This window comes from Salvelinus namaycush, chromosome 14 (assembly GCF_016432855.1).
Source record: "Salvelinus namaycush isolate Seneca chromosome 14, SaNama_1.0, whole genome shotgun sequence".
Classification (NCBI taxonomy): Eukaryota; Metazoa; Chordata; class Actinopteri; order Salmoniformes; family Salmonidae; genus Salvelinus; species Salvelinus namaycush.
The window spans coordinates 7183057-7202123 of NC_052320.1; the positions used below are offsets into that span (position 1 = coordinate 7183057).

A 19067-nucleotide genomic window follows, 5' to 3' on the forward strand; every position below is an offset into this window, starting at 1 on the left:
ACTGCTTTCATATCAGAAACATAAAACCCCTGTTCATGTGAAAGGAGATAAGTGTAGACTTTATTTATAACAGATGAGATTGTGTCTGTGACCCCATCAGGATCAGTCAAAGACATTGTTCATATTACATTCTCAACAGGAACATCAAGCTAAAATTAGACATATCATAACTCTAGTCAAACAACCAGAGAGAGAGAAAAGAGAGCGAGCAGAGAGAGAAGAGAGGGACAGAAAGAGAGCGGGAGAGAAAGAGAGAGAAGAGAGGGAGAGAAAGAGAGGGAGAGAAAGAAGAGAGAGAGAGAGAAGAGAGGGAGAGAAAGAGAGAGAGAGAGAGGGAGAGAAAGAGAGAGAGAGAGAGGGAGAGAAAGAGAGAGAGGGAGAGAAAGAGAGAGAGAGGGAGAGAAAGAGAGAGAGAGAGCGAGAGAAGAGAGGGAGAGAAAAAGAGAGAGAGAGAGAGAGAGAGAGCGAGAGAGCAGAGAGAGAAGAGAGGGACAGAAAGAGAGAGGGAGAGAGAGAGAGAGAGAGAGAAGAGAGAGAGAGAGAGAAGAGAGGGAGAGAAAGAGAGAGGGAGAGAAGAGAGGGACAGAAAGAGAGAGGGAGAGAAAGAGAGAGGGAGAGAAAGAGAGAGGGAGAGAGAGAGAGAGAAGAGAGAGAGAGAAGAGAGGGAGAGAAAAAGAGAGAGAGAGAGAAAGAGAGAGAGCGAGAGAGCAGAGAGAGAAGAGAGGGACAGAAAGAGAGAGGGAGAGAGAGAGAAGAGAGAGAGAGAGAGAATAGAGGGAGAGAAAGAGAGAGGGAGAGAAGAGAGGGAGAGAAAGAGAGAGAGAGAGCGAGAGAGAGAGAGGAGAGGGAGAGAGAGAGAGAAAGGGCAAGAGAGACTGAGAGCGCCTCTGGACTGAGGGGCAGCTCTGGACTGAGGGGCAGCTCCGGACTGAGGGGCATCTCAGGACTGAGGGGCATCTCAGGACTGAGGGGCAGCGCCGGACTGAGGGGTAGCTCCGGACTGAGGGGTAGCTCAGGACTGAAAGGCAGCTCCGGACTGAAAGGCATCTCCGGACTGAAGGGCAGCTCCGGACTGAAGGACAGCTCAGGACTGAGGGGCAGCTCCGGACTGAGGGGCAGCTCCGGACTGACGGGCAGCTCCGGACTGAAAGGCAGCTCCTGACTGGCGGGCGGCTCTGGCGGCTCCTGACTGGCGGGCGGCTCTGGCGGCTCCTGACAGGCTGGCGGCTCCTGACTGGCGGGCGGCTCTGGCGGCTCCTGACTGGCGGGCGGCTCTGGCGGCTCCTGACTGGCGGGCGGCTCTGGCGGCTCCTGACTGGCGGGCGGCTCTGGCGGCTCCTGACTGGCGGGCGGCTCTGGCGGCTCAGGACAGACGGGCGGCTCAGGCGGCGCTGGACAGACGGGCGGCTCAGGCGGCGCTGGACAGATGGGCGGCTCAGGCGGCGCTGGACAGACGGGCGGCTCAGGCGGCGCTGGACAGACGGGCGGCTCAGGCGGCGCTGGACAGACGGGCGGCTCAGACGGCGCTGGACAGACGAACAGCTCAGGCGGCGCTGGACAGACGGGCAGCTCAGGCGGCGCTGGACAGACGGGTAGCTCAGGCGGCGCTGGACAGACGGGCGGCTCAGGCGGCGCTGGACAGACGGGCGGCTCAGGCGGCGCTGGACAGACGGGCGGCTCAGACGGCGCTGGACAGACGAACAGCTCAGGCGGCGCTGGACAGACGGGCAGCTCAGGCGGCACTGGACAGACGGGTAGCTCAGGTGGCGCTGGACAGACGGGCAGCTCAGGCGGCGCTGTTCAGACGGGAGCAGGAACAGGGCATACTGGACCCTGGAGGCGCACAGTAGGCCTGGTACGTGGTGCCGGAACTGGTGGTACCGGGCTGGGGACACTTCTTTAAGGCGCCAGTCCCCCCCCCCACCCCCACACACAGATTCATCAAGTACTGTTTTATGAGGGTGGAAGTGAAGTCCTGAAATAGTCTTGTGATGCTGACAAGGCAGATAATGAGCAGAAAAAGGAGATAGCTGAACACTGTAACTCCGATGCTATACAGTCACCTCCACAATTATTGGAAAGGAAAGGGAAAGGGGGATACAAAGTCAGTTGTACAACTGAATGCCTTCAACTGAAATGTGTCTTCCGCATTTAACACAACCCCTCTGGCACCCTTGATAAAGATTAACCCCAAAAAATACAACATACACTGAACAAAAATGTAAAGTGTTGGTCTCATGTTTCATGAGCTCTCACATTTTCTGAACAAATTTGTTTACATCCCTGTTAGTGAGCAGTTCTCATCCACCTGACAGGTGTGTCATATCAAGAAGCTGATGCAACAGAATGATGATAACACAGGTGCACCTTGTGCCGGGGACAGTAAAAGGCCACTTTAAAATGAGCATGTTTGTCACAAAACACAATGCCACAGATGTCTCAAGTTTTGAGGGAGCATGCAATTGGCATGCTGACTGCAGTAATGTCCACTAGAGCTGTTGCCAGATAATTAAATGTTAATTTCTCTATCATAAGCCATCTCCAACGTCTTTTTAAAGAACTTGTTAGTACGTCCAACAGGCCTCACAACCGCAGACCGTGTGTAACCACGCAAGCCCAGGAACTCAACATCCAGCTTCTTCACCTGCGGGATCGTCGGAGACCAGCCACCCGGACACCCGGACACCCGGACAGCACAACCAAAGAATTTCTGCACAAACTTTCAGAAACCGACTCAGGGAAGCGCATCTGCGTGCTCGTCGTCCTCACCAGGGACCTGAATGCAGTTTGGCATCTTAACCGGATTCAGTGGGCAAATACTCACCTTCAATGGCCACTGGCACGCTGGAAAAGGGTGCTCTTCACAGATGAACACCGGTTTCAACTGTACTGGGCAGATGGCAGACAACGTGTATGGCGTTGTGTGGGCGAGGAGTTTGCTGATGTCAACGTTGTGAACAGAGTGCCCCGTGGTGGTAGTGGGGTTATGGTATAGGTAGGCATAAGCTACGGACAACAAACACAATTAAATTTTATAGATGGCAATTTGAATGCACGAGATACCGTGACGAGATCCTGAGGCCCATTGTCAGGCCATTCATCCACCACCATCACCTCATGTTTCAGCATGGCAATGCACGGCCCCTTGTCACAAGAATCTGTACAAAATTCCTGGAAGCTGAAAATGTTACCCATTGAGCATGTTTGCGATGCTCTGCATCTAAGTGTACGACAGCGAGTTCTAGTTCCCACCAATATCCAGCAACTTCGCACAGCCATTGAAGAGGAGTGGGACAACATTCCACAGGCCACAATCAACAGCCTGATCAACTCTATGCGAAGGAGATGTGTCGCGCTGCATGAGGCAAATGGTGGTCACACCAGATACTGACTGTTTTCTGATCCGCGATCCTGCTTTTTTAAAAAGGTATCTGTGACCAACAGAATATCTGTATTTGTCACGCCTTGATCTATTTCACCTGTCCTTGTGCTTGTCTTCACCCCCTCCAGGTGTCGCCCATCTTCCCCATTATCCCCTGGGTATTTATACCGGTGTTCTCTGTTTGTCTGTGGCCAGTTTGTCTTGTTCGTCAAGTCAACCAGCGGTTTTTGTATCAACTCCTGCTTTTCCCCAGTCTCTCTTTTCTTGTCCTCCTGGTTTTGACCCTTGCCTGTCCTGACCTTGAGCCTGCCCGCCTGACCACTCTGCCTTCCCCTGAACCTGAGCCTGCCTGCTGTCCTGTACCTTTGCCCCACCTCTGGATTACCGACCTCTGCCTGACCTGACCTTGCTTACCTTTATCCTGATAGTACGAACTGGCCATGATTGACCCAGCAGACTTGGACCAGCTCCGCAACGCCATCTCCTCCCAAGGTACCCTCATTGGTAGACACGAGGAGTTGCTTCGCGGTCTGATGGAATGGTTCCAGGATGCAGCCCAACATCACGACCTAGCATTGGACGCTTTGCGGGAGCAATTCTATGGGTTGCCTACTAGGCAGCCTACCATGACGGTAACCTCCCAGTCCCTCAGTAACCTGACTGGTAGCAGCGCAGTCACCCTGGTTTCCCGGGAACCCCGCTTACCTTCTCCGGAGCGCCATGGTGGCGATTCCAGAACCTGCTGGGCCTTTCTCTCCCAGTGCTCCCTTGTTTTAGAGCTGCAGCCTTCTTCATTCCCCTCGGACAGCTCGAAGATGGTGTACATTATTAGGCTGATATCCGGGAGGGCACTCGCCTGGGCCACGGCAGTGTGGGAGCAACAATCCGCCATCTGCCTCAGTCTGGAGGTATTCGTGGCGGAGGTGAGAAAGGTTTTTGAGGCTCCGGTGTTTGGGAGAGAGGCTGCCCGGAAGTTACTCCAGCTTCGGCAGGACTCCCTCAGTTGGCAGACTATGCGGTGGAGTTCCGCACGCTGTCAGCGGAGGGTGCCTGGTACCTGGAAGCACTGTTCGACACGTTCCTGCACGGATTATCGGAGGAAGTAAAGGACGAGCTTGCAGCCCGGGAACTACCAACGGATCTCGACTCACTCATCGCCTTAACCATCCGGATCGATGGACGGTTACCGGAATGTAGGATGGAGAAGAGGTCTGATTGCGGTCCCCATCGCTCACTCAAGGATCCCACCTTGCATCTGATGAACTCCGGAAGTCCCCGGCGTCTTCGTCCCCGAGAGAATTCGAGCTTTCCCAAGTTCCTCCAAGAGCATCCGAAGACTGCTGATTTGCTCCTTCACAAGCCGATGCAGCTCGGCAGGGCTAGGCTGTCTCCAGCCGAATGCCTACACAGACTTAACACCCAGAATTGTCTGTATTGCAGTACTGCCGGTCATTATGTGTCTACCTGTCCCTTCAAGAGAACTAGCTCATTGATAGGAACGAGTACTCTGGTGGGTCTTAAGGATAATGTTTCTGCTCTTCTTACTCACCCCCCTCTCCATACCACCCTAATGTGGAGCGACCAGCCCAAGTCTCTCCAGAACATCATCGACTCAGGGGCAGATATGACTCTTATGGACGTTACCCTGCCGTCCGAGCTGGGCATCCCCACTCAACCCCCCTCCATCCCCATGGATGTTAGAGCGCTGGATGGGCGCTCTATAGGCCAGGTCACCCACCATACCACCCCCATCAACCTATGAGTGTCGGGGAACTCCTGCTGGAACTCCTGCTAACAGTCCAATTCCTGCTAATTGAGTCTCCTCTGTGACATTAATGGCAGTACGAACTTGGACCCAGGCGCAGAGAAACACAGCAGGCAGAGGTAAGGGTAAATCCAGAATGCTTACTTAAGGTCTTCATAGCAAAACAACAAAGCAAGGGCACACGAGAACACTGAACACAACATGAGACCTAAGCAACTGGCCCAGTCCACAGAGGAACCTAAATAGTCATCCAGCATGTGATCACAATAACCCCAATCAGGGTCACCTGGATACTAGAAATAACCCAAGGGTGCTCTCCAGTGGCAACCTCAGGTAGTACACTCAAGGGAGAAAATCTGACCTGTGACAGCCGCAGGTTCCTGTGGTATTGGGATTCTCTTGGCTTCAGCGACACAATCCCTCAATTGACTGGTCTACTGGTGCCGTCGTGGGCTGGAGCCCGTTCTGCCACGCTCATTGCCTGAAATCAGCTCTGCCTGCCCTGGGACGTCTTCCTGGGGGCTTGGAAATTGCCCCGAACCTATCCGCCATTTTAGCGGATCACCAGGACCACCGGGAGGGTGGGGCACCAGGACCACCGGGAGGGTTCAGTAAGTCCCGGGCCACTTCGCTTCTGCACGCCTCTATAGCCCCGCGGCTCCAGAAGCTGAGATCTTTCCCCCCTGCTCCAAAATCATTAGCCCCTCTGCTGTTTGTCCTCTGCCCCGTACCCTCCGTATACTTCCTACTTTTCATGTGTCTAGATCTAAACCCATGTCTCACAGCCCTTTGTCTCCTGTTTTTGACCCTTGCCTGTCCTGACCCTGAGCCCGCCCGCCTGACCACTCTGCCTGACCCTGAGCCTGCCTTCCGTTCTGTATCTGTTGCTGTAATAAACATTGTTACTTCGACACGATCTGCAACTGGGTTTTACCTATATCCTGATAGTATTCCCAGTCATGTGAAATCCATAGATTGAAATTGTTGCATGTCGCATTTTTTTTCTTTCAGTGTAGTTATCTTCCACTTTGACATGACGGAGTATTTTGTGTAGATTATAGACAATTAAATACAATTAAATCCCCTGTTGGTGCTTTTAGGGGTTGAAATATGCGCTTTTTGGGTTAACATTCTGCTTTTTTAAAGTTAATCTCAGCCCAAGAGACTGTACTTTGGCCTTCCATGGCTTCCTGTTTCACTGAGATATAAAAATGAGGTAACACGCATGTGAATAATTAAGGGCAGTAAATAAATAAGAAGTTTTAAACCACTGGAACAGTGGTTAACCTGCCGGGTAGAGGATGCATCTGTATCTTCCCCACTCACAGTGAGGAAGATGGTTCTGGGGCCAAGGGCCACAGTCGGAGAATTACAGAACTCGGTCGCATCTTGCCGTCACCAAGTCTCTAAATCTACAGTTAAACTCATCAAAAAAAGAAACGTCCTCTCACTGTCAACTGCGTTTATTTTCAGCAAACTTAACATGTGTAAATATTTGTATGACCATAACAAGATTCAACATCTGAGACATAAACTGAACAAGTTCCACAGACATGTTACTAACAGAAATGGAATAATGTGTCCCTGAACAAAGGGGGGGTCAAAATCAAAAGTAACAGTCTTTATCTGGTGTGGCCACCAGCTGCATTAAGTACTGCAGTGCATCTCCTCCTCATGGACTGCACCAGATTTGCAAGTTCTTGCTGTGAGATGTTACCCCACTCTTCCACCAAGGCACCTGCAAGTTCCCGGACATTTCTGGGGGGAATGGCCCTAGCCCTCACCCTCCGATCCAAAAGGTCCCAGACGTGCTCAATGGGATTGAGATCCGGGATCTTCGCTGGCCATGGCAGAACATTGACATTCCTGTCTTGCAGGAAATTACACACAGAATGAGCAGTATGGCTGGTGGCGTTGTCATGCTGGAGTGTCATGTCAGGATGTGCCTGCAGGAAGGGTACCACATGAGGGAGGAGGATGTCTTCCCTGTAACGCACAGCGTTGAGATTGCCTGCAACGACAACAAGCTCAGTCCGATGATGCTGTGACACACCGACCCAGACTATGACGGACCCTCCACCTCCAAATCAATCCCACTTCAGAGTACAGGCCTCAGTGTAATGCTCATTCCTTCGATGATAAACGCGAATCCGACCATCACCCCTGGTGAGACAAAACCGCGACTTGTCAGTGAAGTGCACTTTTTGCCAGTCCTGTCTGGTCCAGCGATGGTGGGTTTGTGCCCATAGGCGACGTTGTTGCCGGTGGAGTCTGGTGAGGACCAGTCTGAGCACTGATGGAGGGATTGTGCGTTCCTGGTGTAACTCGGGCAGTTGTTGTTGCCATCCTGTACCTGTCCCTCAGGTGTGATGTTCGGATGTACCGATCCAGTGCAGGTGTTGTTACACATGGTCTGCTACTGCGAGGACAATCAGCTGTCCGTCTTGTCTTCCTGTAGTGCTGTCTTAGGCGTCTCACAGTACGGACATTGCAATTTATTGCCCTGGCCACATCTGCAGTCCTCATGCCTCCTTGCATCATGCCTAAGGCACGTTCTCGCAGATGAGCAGGTACCCTGGGAAACTTTCTTTTGGTGTTTTTCAGAGTCAGTAGAAAGGCCTCTATAGTGTCCTAAGTTTTCATAACTGTGACCTTAATTGCCTACCGTCTGTAAGCTGTTAGTGTCTTAATGACCGACTGAGGCATAAGAGCCTGACGAGCCGGCTGAGGCAGGGAAGCCTGGCGATCTGGTTGAGGCATGAGAGCCTGTAGCAGTTTCCGGACCTGACTTCATTACTCTGACACAAATAAAATACAAAAACTCCCTGTTGCTTCCCTTAGGTGAGGTGTTATTCTGTAACGAGTGCTGAGAGTTGGGAAGCCAGTTCAGGGAGTGAGTGTTTTTATAAATAAAAGAAACAACTATTGTATATGTCCTGGATGGCAAGGAAGCTTGGCCCCAGTGATGTACTGGGCCATTCACACTACCCTTTGTAGCGCCTTACAGTCAGATGCCGAGCAGTTGCCTTACCAGGCGGTGATGCAGCCGGTCAGGATGCTCTCGATGGTGCAGCTGTAGAACCTTTTGAGGATCTGGGGACCCATGCCGAATTTTTTAAGTCTCCTGAGTGGGAAAAGATTGTGTCGTGCCCTCTTCACAACTGTCTTGGTATGTTTGGACCGGGATAGTTCGTTGGTGATGTGGACACCAAGGGATTTGAAGCTCTCGACCTGCTCCACTACAGCCCCGTCGATGTTAATGGGGGCCTGTTCGGCCCGCCTTTTCCTGTAGTCCATGATCAGCTCCTTTGTCTTGCTTACGTTAAGGGAGAGGTTGTTGTCCTGGCACCACACTGACAGTTCTCTGACCTCCTCCCTATAGGCCATATTATCATTGTCCGTGATCAGGCCTACCACTGTTGTGTCGTCAGCAAACTTAATGATGGTGTTGGAGTCGTGTTTGGCCACGCAGACGTGGGTGAACAGGGAATACAGGAGGGGACTAAGTACACACCCCTGATGGGCCCCTGTGTTAAGGATCAACGTGGCAGATATATTGTTACCTACTCTTACCACCTGGGGGCGGCCCGTCAGGAAGTCCAGGATCCTGTTGCAGATGGAGGTGTTTAGTCCCAGAGTCCTTAGCTTAGTGATGAGCTTCGTGGGCACTATGGTGTTGAACGTTGAGCTGTAGTCAATGAATAGCATTCTCACATAGGTGTTCCTGTTGTCCAGGTGAGAAAGGGCAGTGTGGAGTGTGATTGAGATCTGTGGATCTGTTGGGGCGGTATGTGAATTGGAGTGGATCTAGGGTGTCTTGGAGGATGCTGTTGATGTGAGTCATGACCAGCCTTAATGACTACCGACGTGAGTGCCACGGGGCGGTAATCATTTAGGCAGGTTACCTTCGCTTCCTTGGGCACAGGGACTATGGTGGTCTGCTTGAAACATGTAGGTATTACAGACTCGGTCAGGGAGAGGTTTAAAATATCAATGAAGACACTTAACAGTTGGTCCGCGCATGCTTTGAGTACACGTCCTGGTAATCCGTCTGGCCCAGCAGCTTTGTGAATGGTTTTGTTCACATCGGCTACCGAGAGCGTTATCACACAGTCATCCAGAACAGCTGGTGCTCTTGTGCATGCTTCAGTGTTGCTTGCCTCAAAGAGAGCATAAAAGGCATTTAGCTCGTCTGATAGGCTCGCGTCATTGGGCAGCTCGCATCTGGGTTTCCCTTTGTAATCCGTAATAGTTTTCAAGCCCTGCCACATCTGACGAGCGTCAGAGCCGGTGTAGTAGGATTCAATCTTAATCCTGTATTTACGCTTTGCTTGTTTGATGGTTCGTCTGAGGGCATAACGGCATTTATTATAAGCGTCCAGATTAGTTTCCCGCTCCTTGAAAGTGGCAGCTCTAGCCATTAGCTCGATGCGGATGTTGCCTGTAATCCATAGCTTCTGGTTGGGATATGTAAGTACAGTCACTGTGGGGATGATGTCGTCGATGCATTTATTGATGAAGCCAATGACTGAGGTGGTGTACTCCTCAATGCCATTGGATGAATCCCGGAACATATTCCAGTCTGTGCTAGCAAAACAGTCCTGTACTGTAGCATCCGCGTCATCTGACCATTTCCGCATTGAGCGAGTCACTAGTACTTCCTGCTTTAGTTTTTGCTTGTAAGCAGGAATCAGGAGGATAGAATTTTAGGAATTTTTTTCTCTGGTTGCACATGTGACATGCTGGAAAAAATTTGGTAAACTGATTTAAATTTACCTGCATTAAAGTCCCCGGCCACTAGGAGCGCCACTTCTGGGTGAGCATTTTCTTCTTTGCTTATGGCCTTATAGAGTTGGTTGAGAGCGATATTAGTGCCAGCTTCGTTCTGTGGTGGTAAATAGATGGCTACGAATAATATAGATGAGAACTCTCTTGGTAGATAGTGTGGTTTACAGCTTATCATAAGGTACTCTACCTCAGGCGAGCAATACCTCAAGACTTCTTTAATATTAGACATCGCGCACCAGCTGTTATTGACAAATAGACACACACCCCCACCCCTCGTCTTACCAGAGGTAGCGTCTCTGTTCTGCCGGTGCATGAAAGATACCTTAATAGAAAATTACTAAAGTAAAAGTGAAAGTCACCCAGTAAAATACTACTTGAGTAAAGTCTAAATGTATTTGGTTTTAAATATACTTAAGTATCAAACGTGAAGGTAAACGTATAAATAATTCAAATTCCTTATATAAAGCAAACCAGACGGCATTTTTTTCTTGTTTTTATTTACGGATAGCCAGGGGCACTCTCCAACCTCAGCCATAATTTACAAACAGAGCGTGTGTTTAGTGAGAGGTAGTAGGGATGACCAGGGATGTTCTCTTGATAAGAGTGTGAATTAGACAATTTTCCTGTCCTGCTAAGCATTCAAAATGTAACGAGTACTTTGGGGTGTCATGGAAAATGTAACGAGTACTTTGGGGTGTCATGGAAAATGTATGGAGTAAAAAGTACATACTTTTCTTTAGGAATGTGGTGATGTAAAAGTTGTCAAAAATATAAAGGTGACTTTCCATTTAATAACAATTAAGCAAGGTTTGGACAGCAAGTTGCTGTCAGAGCACGAGGCAACAGGGACAGCAGAGACCAGTGGCTTCCTCTCCTAACACAAAGTGGCTATCTATCTATTCAGATAAATTATTTCCTCCCCTAGTAATTATGATCCCTCTCTCTTCCCCTCCCTACTTCTCTCTTCTCCCTCTCTCTCCTCCCTCTCTCCTCTTGCTCTTTTCTCGCAGGTGTAGTGACTGACTACATGATCTCTCTCTCTCTCCCTCTCTCTCTCTCTCTCTCTCTCTCTCTCTCTCTCTCTCTCTCTCTCTCTCTCTCTCTCTCTCTCTCTCTAACCCTAGGTTCAACAAAGTTCAGGATACAATAGGGATATGTGTTTTAATGCACTTTGTACAGTCTTACCATCGTTGATCAACAGGTAAGAGTAAAATCTCAATATACATATTTCTTGCAATTATTTTCAAGCCTGGTCCCAGATCTGTTTGTTCTGCATAGCCAACTCCTACGATGGGTGTCAAATGTTGGCATGATAACATCTGTCAGCAGGCTAGTTGTTGAGTCTTCTTTCGGAGGGATACTCCTGACTGTGTCTCTCCATGTCCAGTTTGCAGAGAACAGTGACGTAGCAGCAGAGCCCGCAGTGAGCCAGAAGGGAGAAGAGGGGGTAGCAGGTTCAGGTTCAGGTCCAGCACAGTGGAAATCGGCTGGGCTAGAGGACTGGGAGCAGGGGTCCTCCTCCCAAGACACCCTTGAGTGCAAAGAAGGACGAGACAGAACAGGTGAGACCTGACACACTGTCTCTGTCCATTGCTGTCAGTCTCTGTGTCGCCCGGCAGTTGTCTATGGCACACAGTGTTATAGACAACTGCCAGGCCAAACAGTGGCCTCACCTAACCTGTCTTGCTCCATCCAACCATTTGACTCCACCTGGAAAACAAACGTCCATGTTCTGGTCTGCTCCTTGTTCCGATGCCGGGGCGGTAGGGTTTCAGATGTCCTTTCAGTGACATTAAAAAGCAAGTTGGTTGACCACTCAATCACCTCATAAAGGATGTTGAGAAATACTACAATATTCTTAGGACTTTTTCTTAGGACTTAATTTCTGCCACCCACTTGTCTTGTGTGCACGTCTTGTACTACAGTCGTGGTCAAAAGTTTTGAGAATGACACAAATATTAATTTTCACAAAGTTTGCTGCTTCAGTCTTTAGATAATTTTGTCAGTTGTTACTATGGAATACTGAAGTATAATTGCAAGCATTTCATAAGTGTCAAAGGCTTTTGTTGACAATTACAATGAAGTTGATGCATATAGTCAATATTTGCAGTGTTGACCCTTCTTTTTCAAGACCTCTGCAATCCGCCCTGGCATGCTGTCAATTAACTTCTGGGCCACATCCTGACTGATGGCAGCCCTTTCTTGCATAATCAATGCTTGGAGTTTGAGGGGTTTTGTTTGTCCAAGTTTTCAATGGGATTAAGGTCTGGGGAGTTTCCTGGCCAGCCTGCTGCCATTCCTGATCAAGCTCTGTACTGGTGGTGCCCCGATCCCACAGCTGAATCAATTTTAGGAGACGGTCCTGGCGCTTGCTGGACTTTCTTGGGCGCCCTGAAGCCTTCTTCACAACAATTGAACCGCTCTCCTTGAAGTTCTGGATGATCCGATAAATGGTTGATTTAGGTGCAATCTTACTGGCAGCAATATCCTTGCCTGTGAAGCCCTTTTTGTGCAAAGCAATGATGACAGCACGTGTTTCCTTGCAGGTAACCATGGTTGACAGAGGAAGAACAATGATTCCAAGCACCACCCTCGTTTTGAAGCTTCCAGTCTGTTATTCGAACTCAATCAGCATGACAGAGTGATCTCCAGCCTTGTCCTCTTCAACACTCACACCTGTGTTAACGAGAGAATCACTGACATGATGTCAGCTGGTCCTTTTGTGGCAGGGCTGAAATGCAGTGGAAATGTTTTTGGGGGATTCAGTTAATTTGCATGGCAAAGAGGGACTTAAAGAGGGAATTAATTGCAATTAATCTGATCACTTTTCATAACATTCTGGAGTATATGCAAATGGCCATCATACAAACTGAGGCAGCAGACTTTGTGAAAATTAATATTTGTGTCATTCTCAACTTTTGGCCACGACTGTACATTCACGTGTTAACCCTCCATTACATCCTTGCTTGTAAGTGTACCTAAAATAGATCTATCTGACCTCATTTTAGATAATGAGCAGGTGTGTAATCAGATGGGAGTCACCCGAAGCTTCCTGAAGCTTGGTGGTTAGCAGGTAATGAACTACCTCGCTGTATCTGCGGTGTTAGCACTGACAGGATGATAGAGGACCTAATCTGACCAATTGGAGGATCGGAGCCTAGTTAACCCGGTTAATGTACCATATAGGAAAGTTGGAATCAGTGTGTTTGTGTTTGCGTGCCAGCATGTGTTTGTGTGTGCCAGAGTAGTGAGGATGTGTGGCCAACTGTTTCCAGATATGGGAAAATGTTGAGGAAAATCCCACTATTGGTTGCAGGCAGCCATTCTTGGTTGACTTAACTCTGAGAAGGTTTGTATGCATTCCCATTTTCCTTGAGTGCAACCGAACAAAAGGAGCTTTGTAGTTGGATGGAGGATTGGGGTGTGTGGGGTGGGTGGTTGTCTACCGTACTACCATGTGGCTGAAACCAAACCACTAAGTCCTGTGCAGAGCAGAACATGACGTTTGTTTGGTGTGTGTGTGTTTATGTGTGAGTGTGTGTGTGCGAGTTTATGTGTGTGTGTGTGTGTGTGTGTGTGTGTGTGTGTGTGTGTGTGTGTGTGTGTGTGTGTGTGTGTGTGTGTGTGTGTGTGTGTGTGTGTGTGTGTGTGTGTGTGTGTGTGTGTGTGTGTGTGTGAGAGAGGAGGAAGCTGTCAGCGATGTTTTTGTGTAATGGCTGTACTTACACGGATTGTGCTGGCGAAGCAAATGCAGCCAAATATTATCTTAGCCTCAGGAGAGTGCAGAAATGCATGGTTTCATAGTCCATGGATGGATGTGTGGAGGAGAGTTGGGTGGTTGCTTGTTTGTGCCAGTCCTGTTTGGTCCATTGCAGACCTGTGGTCAAATATAATTTTAAGTACTGGGCATTTGCTTGACCTTGTCTGGGGTATCAGATTGGTAGGGTTTGCACTTTTGGAACTATTCCATTGGCTCCATTGATCCAGGTAAACTCAATCACAGCACGGAACAATACTATTTGAACCCCGGTCTGGTCCATTGTATACTTTTTGTCAACTGATTCTTTATAACTGACACAATATCCCATATTTACACCTTGGCATTTTAAAGATTACATTCTCAGTGACGTGTGTCCCTCTGCCCATTCACCCTTTGTGTGTGTGCTCTAGTGTTGTGGGGTTTCAGAGAACAGAGAGGAGAGGAGGGGAGAGGAGAGGAAAGGTCATAGAGGACAGGAGAGAACGGGAGAGGACAGGAGAGGAGGAAAGAGGACAGGAGAGGAGGGGAGAGGACAGGAGAGGAGAGAAAAGGAGAGGACGGGAGAGGACGGGAGAGGACAGGAGAGGAGGAAAGAGGACAGGAGAAGCATCTGGTGGCTTCACAGGAACCATAATCACATGACGCAGCACATAGGAGGAAGAGAATTCACTTTCCTTTTTCCCTTTCCACTTCTTCTTTTCCTTCCTACCCTTAACTCTTCCTCTCTTTCCTATCCTTCCTCTCTCTCATCTTCCTTCTTTCCCTCCATATTCCTCTCTTTTCCTCCATGTCCTCTTCCTGAACCGTAACCGTGGCAAAGTGCTCACAGTCGACCTGTAGCCAGTGCAAAGTGTTCACACACACAGATACAGCACACATGACTTCATGTAGCTTAAGGTCCAGCAGAATAGACATAGTGATGACATACAGGACGTATGAAGGCCAAACTGATATGTAACAAGTAGTATTATGGTAGATAGATCTGTATAGCACAGAGCAATGGTGGAGAGTTACAACAGCAGCAGAGAATACACAGACTCCTATAACCTATTTTCATCAGATGTTTACAGTTTTTTCCAACTGCTTACACACGTTTTCAAAACTGTCTCCTTTTTTCAAAACTCTACACACAATTCCCAAAACTGCACACACAAAATGCAAAATGCCTCACATCTCCTTCAAAATGTAACACTGCATTCAAAATGCCATAAACACATAAAAAGCATTTGCATCAAATGGCAAACACTGCTTTCATAATAGTACATTTTTGGATATACCATGTAAACACTGTTGTTCTAAATCTAAAGCTCTTTCATAGGCTTATGTCTACATTTCAATACAATGTTCTACAGTGAAAGTAATCTGCCGAGAGGGGTAACAAGTACACTGTAAACACCAATGCAATGTAGAAACAGAAAATATTTATTAGGCCAAACATTACTGTTGTATACAGTAGCATACAACAAAACCATAAACATATGTAAACCAAAAGTATATTCTTTAGAATACAGTAAAGAACACAATTGTGTGTGTGGGGTCCCGGGGGGGCAGTACAGGAATTGGTAGGGGGGGCAGTCACCAGTGCTAAGCTACGCTTCATCTCTTCTCCGGCCTGGGTCTGGCCACAATACTTCGTCCACATCACAAGATACGTTTTCTCTTGCCAAACATCGAGGGAGGTATCTCCTAGCATGGCGTATCCAACCTTGGACAGAGGCAACCTCTATGTCCCCACATGCGTCCTCCATTGCCTGGAGAAGCGGCATGCGGGCATAGGGTTGGCGATCATACACTTTCCAGCGCCAGGCTGAGAAGAATTCCTCTATGGGATTTAGAAAAGGTGAATATGGGGGTAGGTACAAAACTACAAATTGTGGATGGGTGGCAAACCAGTTTTGGACCAGAACATCCCGGTGAAAACTAACATTGTCCCATAAAACCACAAATCTAGCAGGCTCCTGCATCCAGAAAAGTGAGCATATGGCCGGTGTTGTACAGTGTGGCATTGTGATGGAGGACCCCGTTTTGAGTGATGGCAGCACACATAGTTATATTACCCCCACGCTGTCCAGGGACATTGGTAATTGCCCTCTGTCCTATTACATTTCTTCCGCGGCGCCTGGTTTTGGTGAGGTTGAAGCCAACCTCCTCCACATAAATAAATTCATGGCGAATTACATGGGCATCCAGCTCCAATACTCTCTGTAACAGACAAAAGGATATACAGATGAGTAAATGTGGTATGTCTGAAGTACTGGAAGTAGTGTTGCATACATACCTCTACAAAGTCATGTCGCATATTCTTGACTCTGTCAGAGTTTCTCTCAAATGGCACCTTGTAAAGTTGTTTCATCGTCACTCGGTGCCGTTGTATGGTCGACAGGCTTACAGCATTGATGTTGTTAAATATGGTGTCATTATTCAAGATATGCTCTCTTATCTCTCGAATCCTAATTGCATTGTTGGCCAAAACCATATTTATAATTGCAGTCTCTTGTACATCTGTAAACAAGCGTCCTCGTCCTCCATGATGTCTTTGCCTTTCTACTCTGTACAGAATTCAAACACAGTATGTGTTCAGCATAGGAACTGTAAACAATGTACAAAAAAATGTAGTAAAGCATGGTAACCAACCTCATTCATTCAATGCAGTGCAGTAAATGGATGGCTTAGAGTTACAAATGTTTATGCAATACTATGCAGTCATACGTATTTTACAGTACATTACTGTAATGCTAAAATAGTCATTAGATAGTTGCATACCTGTTCTCATTTCTGAAGGTTCGAATTATGGACGCCACTGTAAATCGACTCAAGTTGGGCTGGACTCTCAGTCCAGCCTCTCTCATGGTCAAACCGTGGTTGATCACATGATCAACAAGTGTTGCCCTAATCTCATCAGAGATGGCTCTCCTTCCTTCTCTTCTTTGCCCTCGTCCTCTTCTTCCTCTTCCTCCTACTCCTCTTGCTCTCTGTCCATTATTGGCATCCATTGTTCAAAACAGGTAATCTGACCTTTGACCTATTTATAGGCCTATACTACAGTAAAGCAGTGATTGGTTAGTGATCAGTTAAGCTATTAGTGTTTGCACATGTGAGGAGTGTGTGTGTGACCTGGTGAATAAGTGTAGCATTTTGATTGGTTGTGTTTGGAAAAGGAAAGCAAGTCACTTCCTGTTAGATTTTTGTGTTTTAGGTAGAGAATTGTGTGTAGTGTTTTGAAAAAAGTGTTTTATGCAATTGACAACTGAGTCAAAGGCTGAGAAATAGCTTATGGTTTTGTATATTTGGTGTGTAGTTTTGCACTTTGAGTGAGAGGTTTCAAAAATCGTGTGGCATGAAAAGATTTTGTGTGTAAGCAGTTGGAAAAAACTGTAATATGGGCTACAGAGCCATTGAATATGTATGCTACAGAGTAGTATCAAGACGTGTGGTCAATGGTAGTCTGGGGAATTCTTCTATCTAAATCAGTGGAGGCTGGTGGGAGGAGCTATAAGAGGACAGGCTCATTGTAATGGCTGGAATGAAATAAATGGAACGGTATCAAACACACCAAACATATGGAAAGCACATGTTTGACTCCGTTCCATGAATTCCATTCCAGCCAGTACACACAGCCCATTCTCCTATAGCTCCACCCACCAGCATCCACTGATTTAAATCCATGCAACTTTATAAGACTTCTATACATTACAAAGTACTTCAAACATCTGGGCCCTCTGTTGTCTTTCATTTTAGGATTCCTCTCTGGTTTGAATATGATAAATGATTAAATACTATGGTAATAGTCTCAGCTACCCTGCAACACATTACAACACAACCCTGGGTGGAATATCAACATAATAATAATGGTGAGTCAGAAGAAGCAACATAATCAAAGAAAGACAGTTAGCATAGCCAGTGGATGTCGACATCACAGTTAGCATAGCCAGTGGATGTCGACATCACAGTTAGTATAGCCAGTGGATGTCGACATCACAGTTAGCATAGCCAGTGGATGTCGACATCACAGTTAGCATAGCCAGTGGATGTCGACATCACAGTTAGCATAGCCAGTGGATGTCGACATCACAGTTAGCATAGCCAGTGGATGTCGACATCACAGTTAGCATAGCCAGTGGATGTCGACATCACAGTTAGCATAGCCAGTGGATATCGACATCACAGTTAGCATAGCCAGTGGATGTCGACATCACAGTTAGCATAGCCAGTGGATGTCGACATCAAATGGTGTCTGTTTGAGTTCAGTGAGTACTTGCTGCAATCTATTATTCCACACCAAACTCTAATTTAATCAGTCCCAATGGTCAGTCCCTCTGTTCGTCATGTTATCATGTTTGACATGTTATCATGTTATCCTCATTACCAATGAGACATGTTATCCTCTAATGAGACATGTTATCATGTTATCCTTGTTACTAATAAGACATGGTATCCTCTAATAAGACATGTTATCCCCTAATGAGACATGTTATCATGTTATCCTCATTACTAATGAAACATGTTATCATGTTATCCTCGTTACTAATGAGACATGTTATCCTTTGAGACATGTTACCCTTGATTGAGATCCTGAGACATGTTACCCTCTACCTGTAGATCCGACGGGCGGTGGTGGACTTAACACCTTGTGCTATTATAAGTGGTTCAGACCACGTAGACTTTTCTATCGTTACATCCTATGCACCATATGCATCTTCAACGGTTCTTGCCGCTACTTCCTATACATATAAAACATCCCGTGCTCAATAACACCTCGTGCTAGTAGTCCCAGACTACAATAGGCGGTGGTGGACGGAACCTCTAGATAACAAAACCGTAGATAATGTTAGAGATCGAAAAACTCACACAGAACTGGTTTGGGTATTCATTCAGACCTCTTTCACACCGGAGCTAGTGCCCTGACAGCTCTCATTCACTCAGTACTAAATAGGTACATTTCAAATCTCTTATTATCCAAATTTCAATCAGCTTATTATCCAAATTTAAATTCTTGTTATCTAAATTTCAGTCAGCTTAATATCCAAATCGTTTCCACACTCACACAACTTTCATATCTTCATTCACTTAGTACTATTCTCAACCACACTCCGTAATCTCCCTTGTTACCCTATGTGCATCTTCAACGACTCTCTGTTATTACATATGGTGCATAGGAAGTATCTTTCACATACATATATAATAACACCACGTGCTATTAGTAGTGGCTGCAGACCACGTAGACACTTCTCTTATAAATGCCTACAGGCAGCTGTCAGCGAGGCTTTCCATAGTACCGTTACACTCTTGCTCTAGTCTTCTCATTATACTAGTAAATAGCTTTCTCTTATAAGACTATGGGTACCTTTTTTATGCGTTACTCGCTTTAATTT

The 19067-nt window shown here is 47.4% G+C and overlaps 1 protein-coding gene across 1 annotated transcript in view; it reads left to right on the plus strand.

Moving 5' to 3' along the window:
* Nucleotides 1-4557: 4557 nt before the first annotated feature.
* Nucleotides 4558-19067, plus strand: part of LOC120059584 (rho guanine nucleotide exchange factor 25-like) — a 78946-nt gene continuing 64436 nt past the window's right edge. The window contains exons 1-2 of the mRNA XM_039008715.1: nucleotides 4558-4575; nucleotides 11323-11497. Of these exons, the coding sequence (XP_038864643.1) occupies nucleotides 4558-4575; nucleotides 11323-11497 (193 nt within the window). The remainder of the gene's footprint in view (nucleotides 4576-11322; nucleotides 11498-19067) is intronic.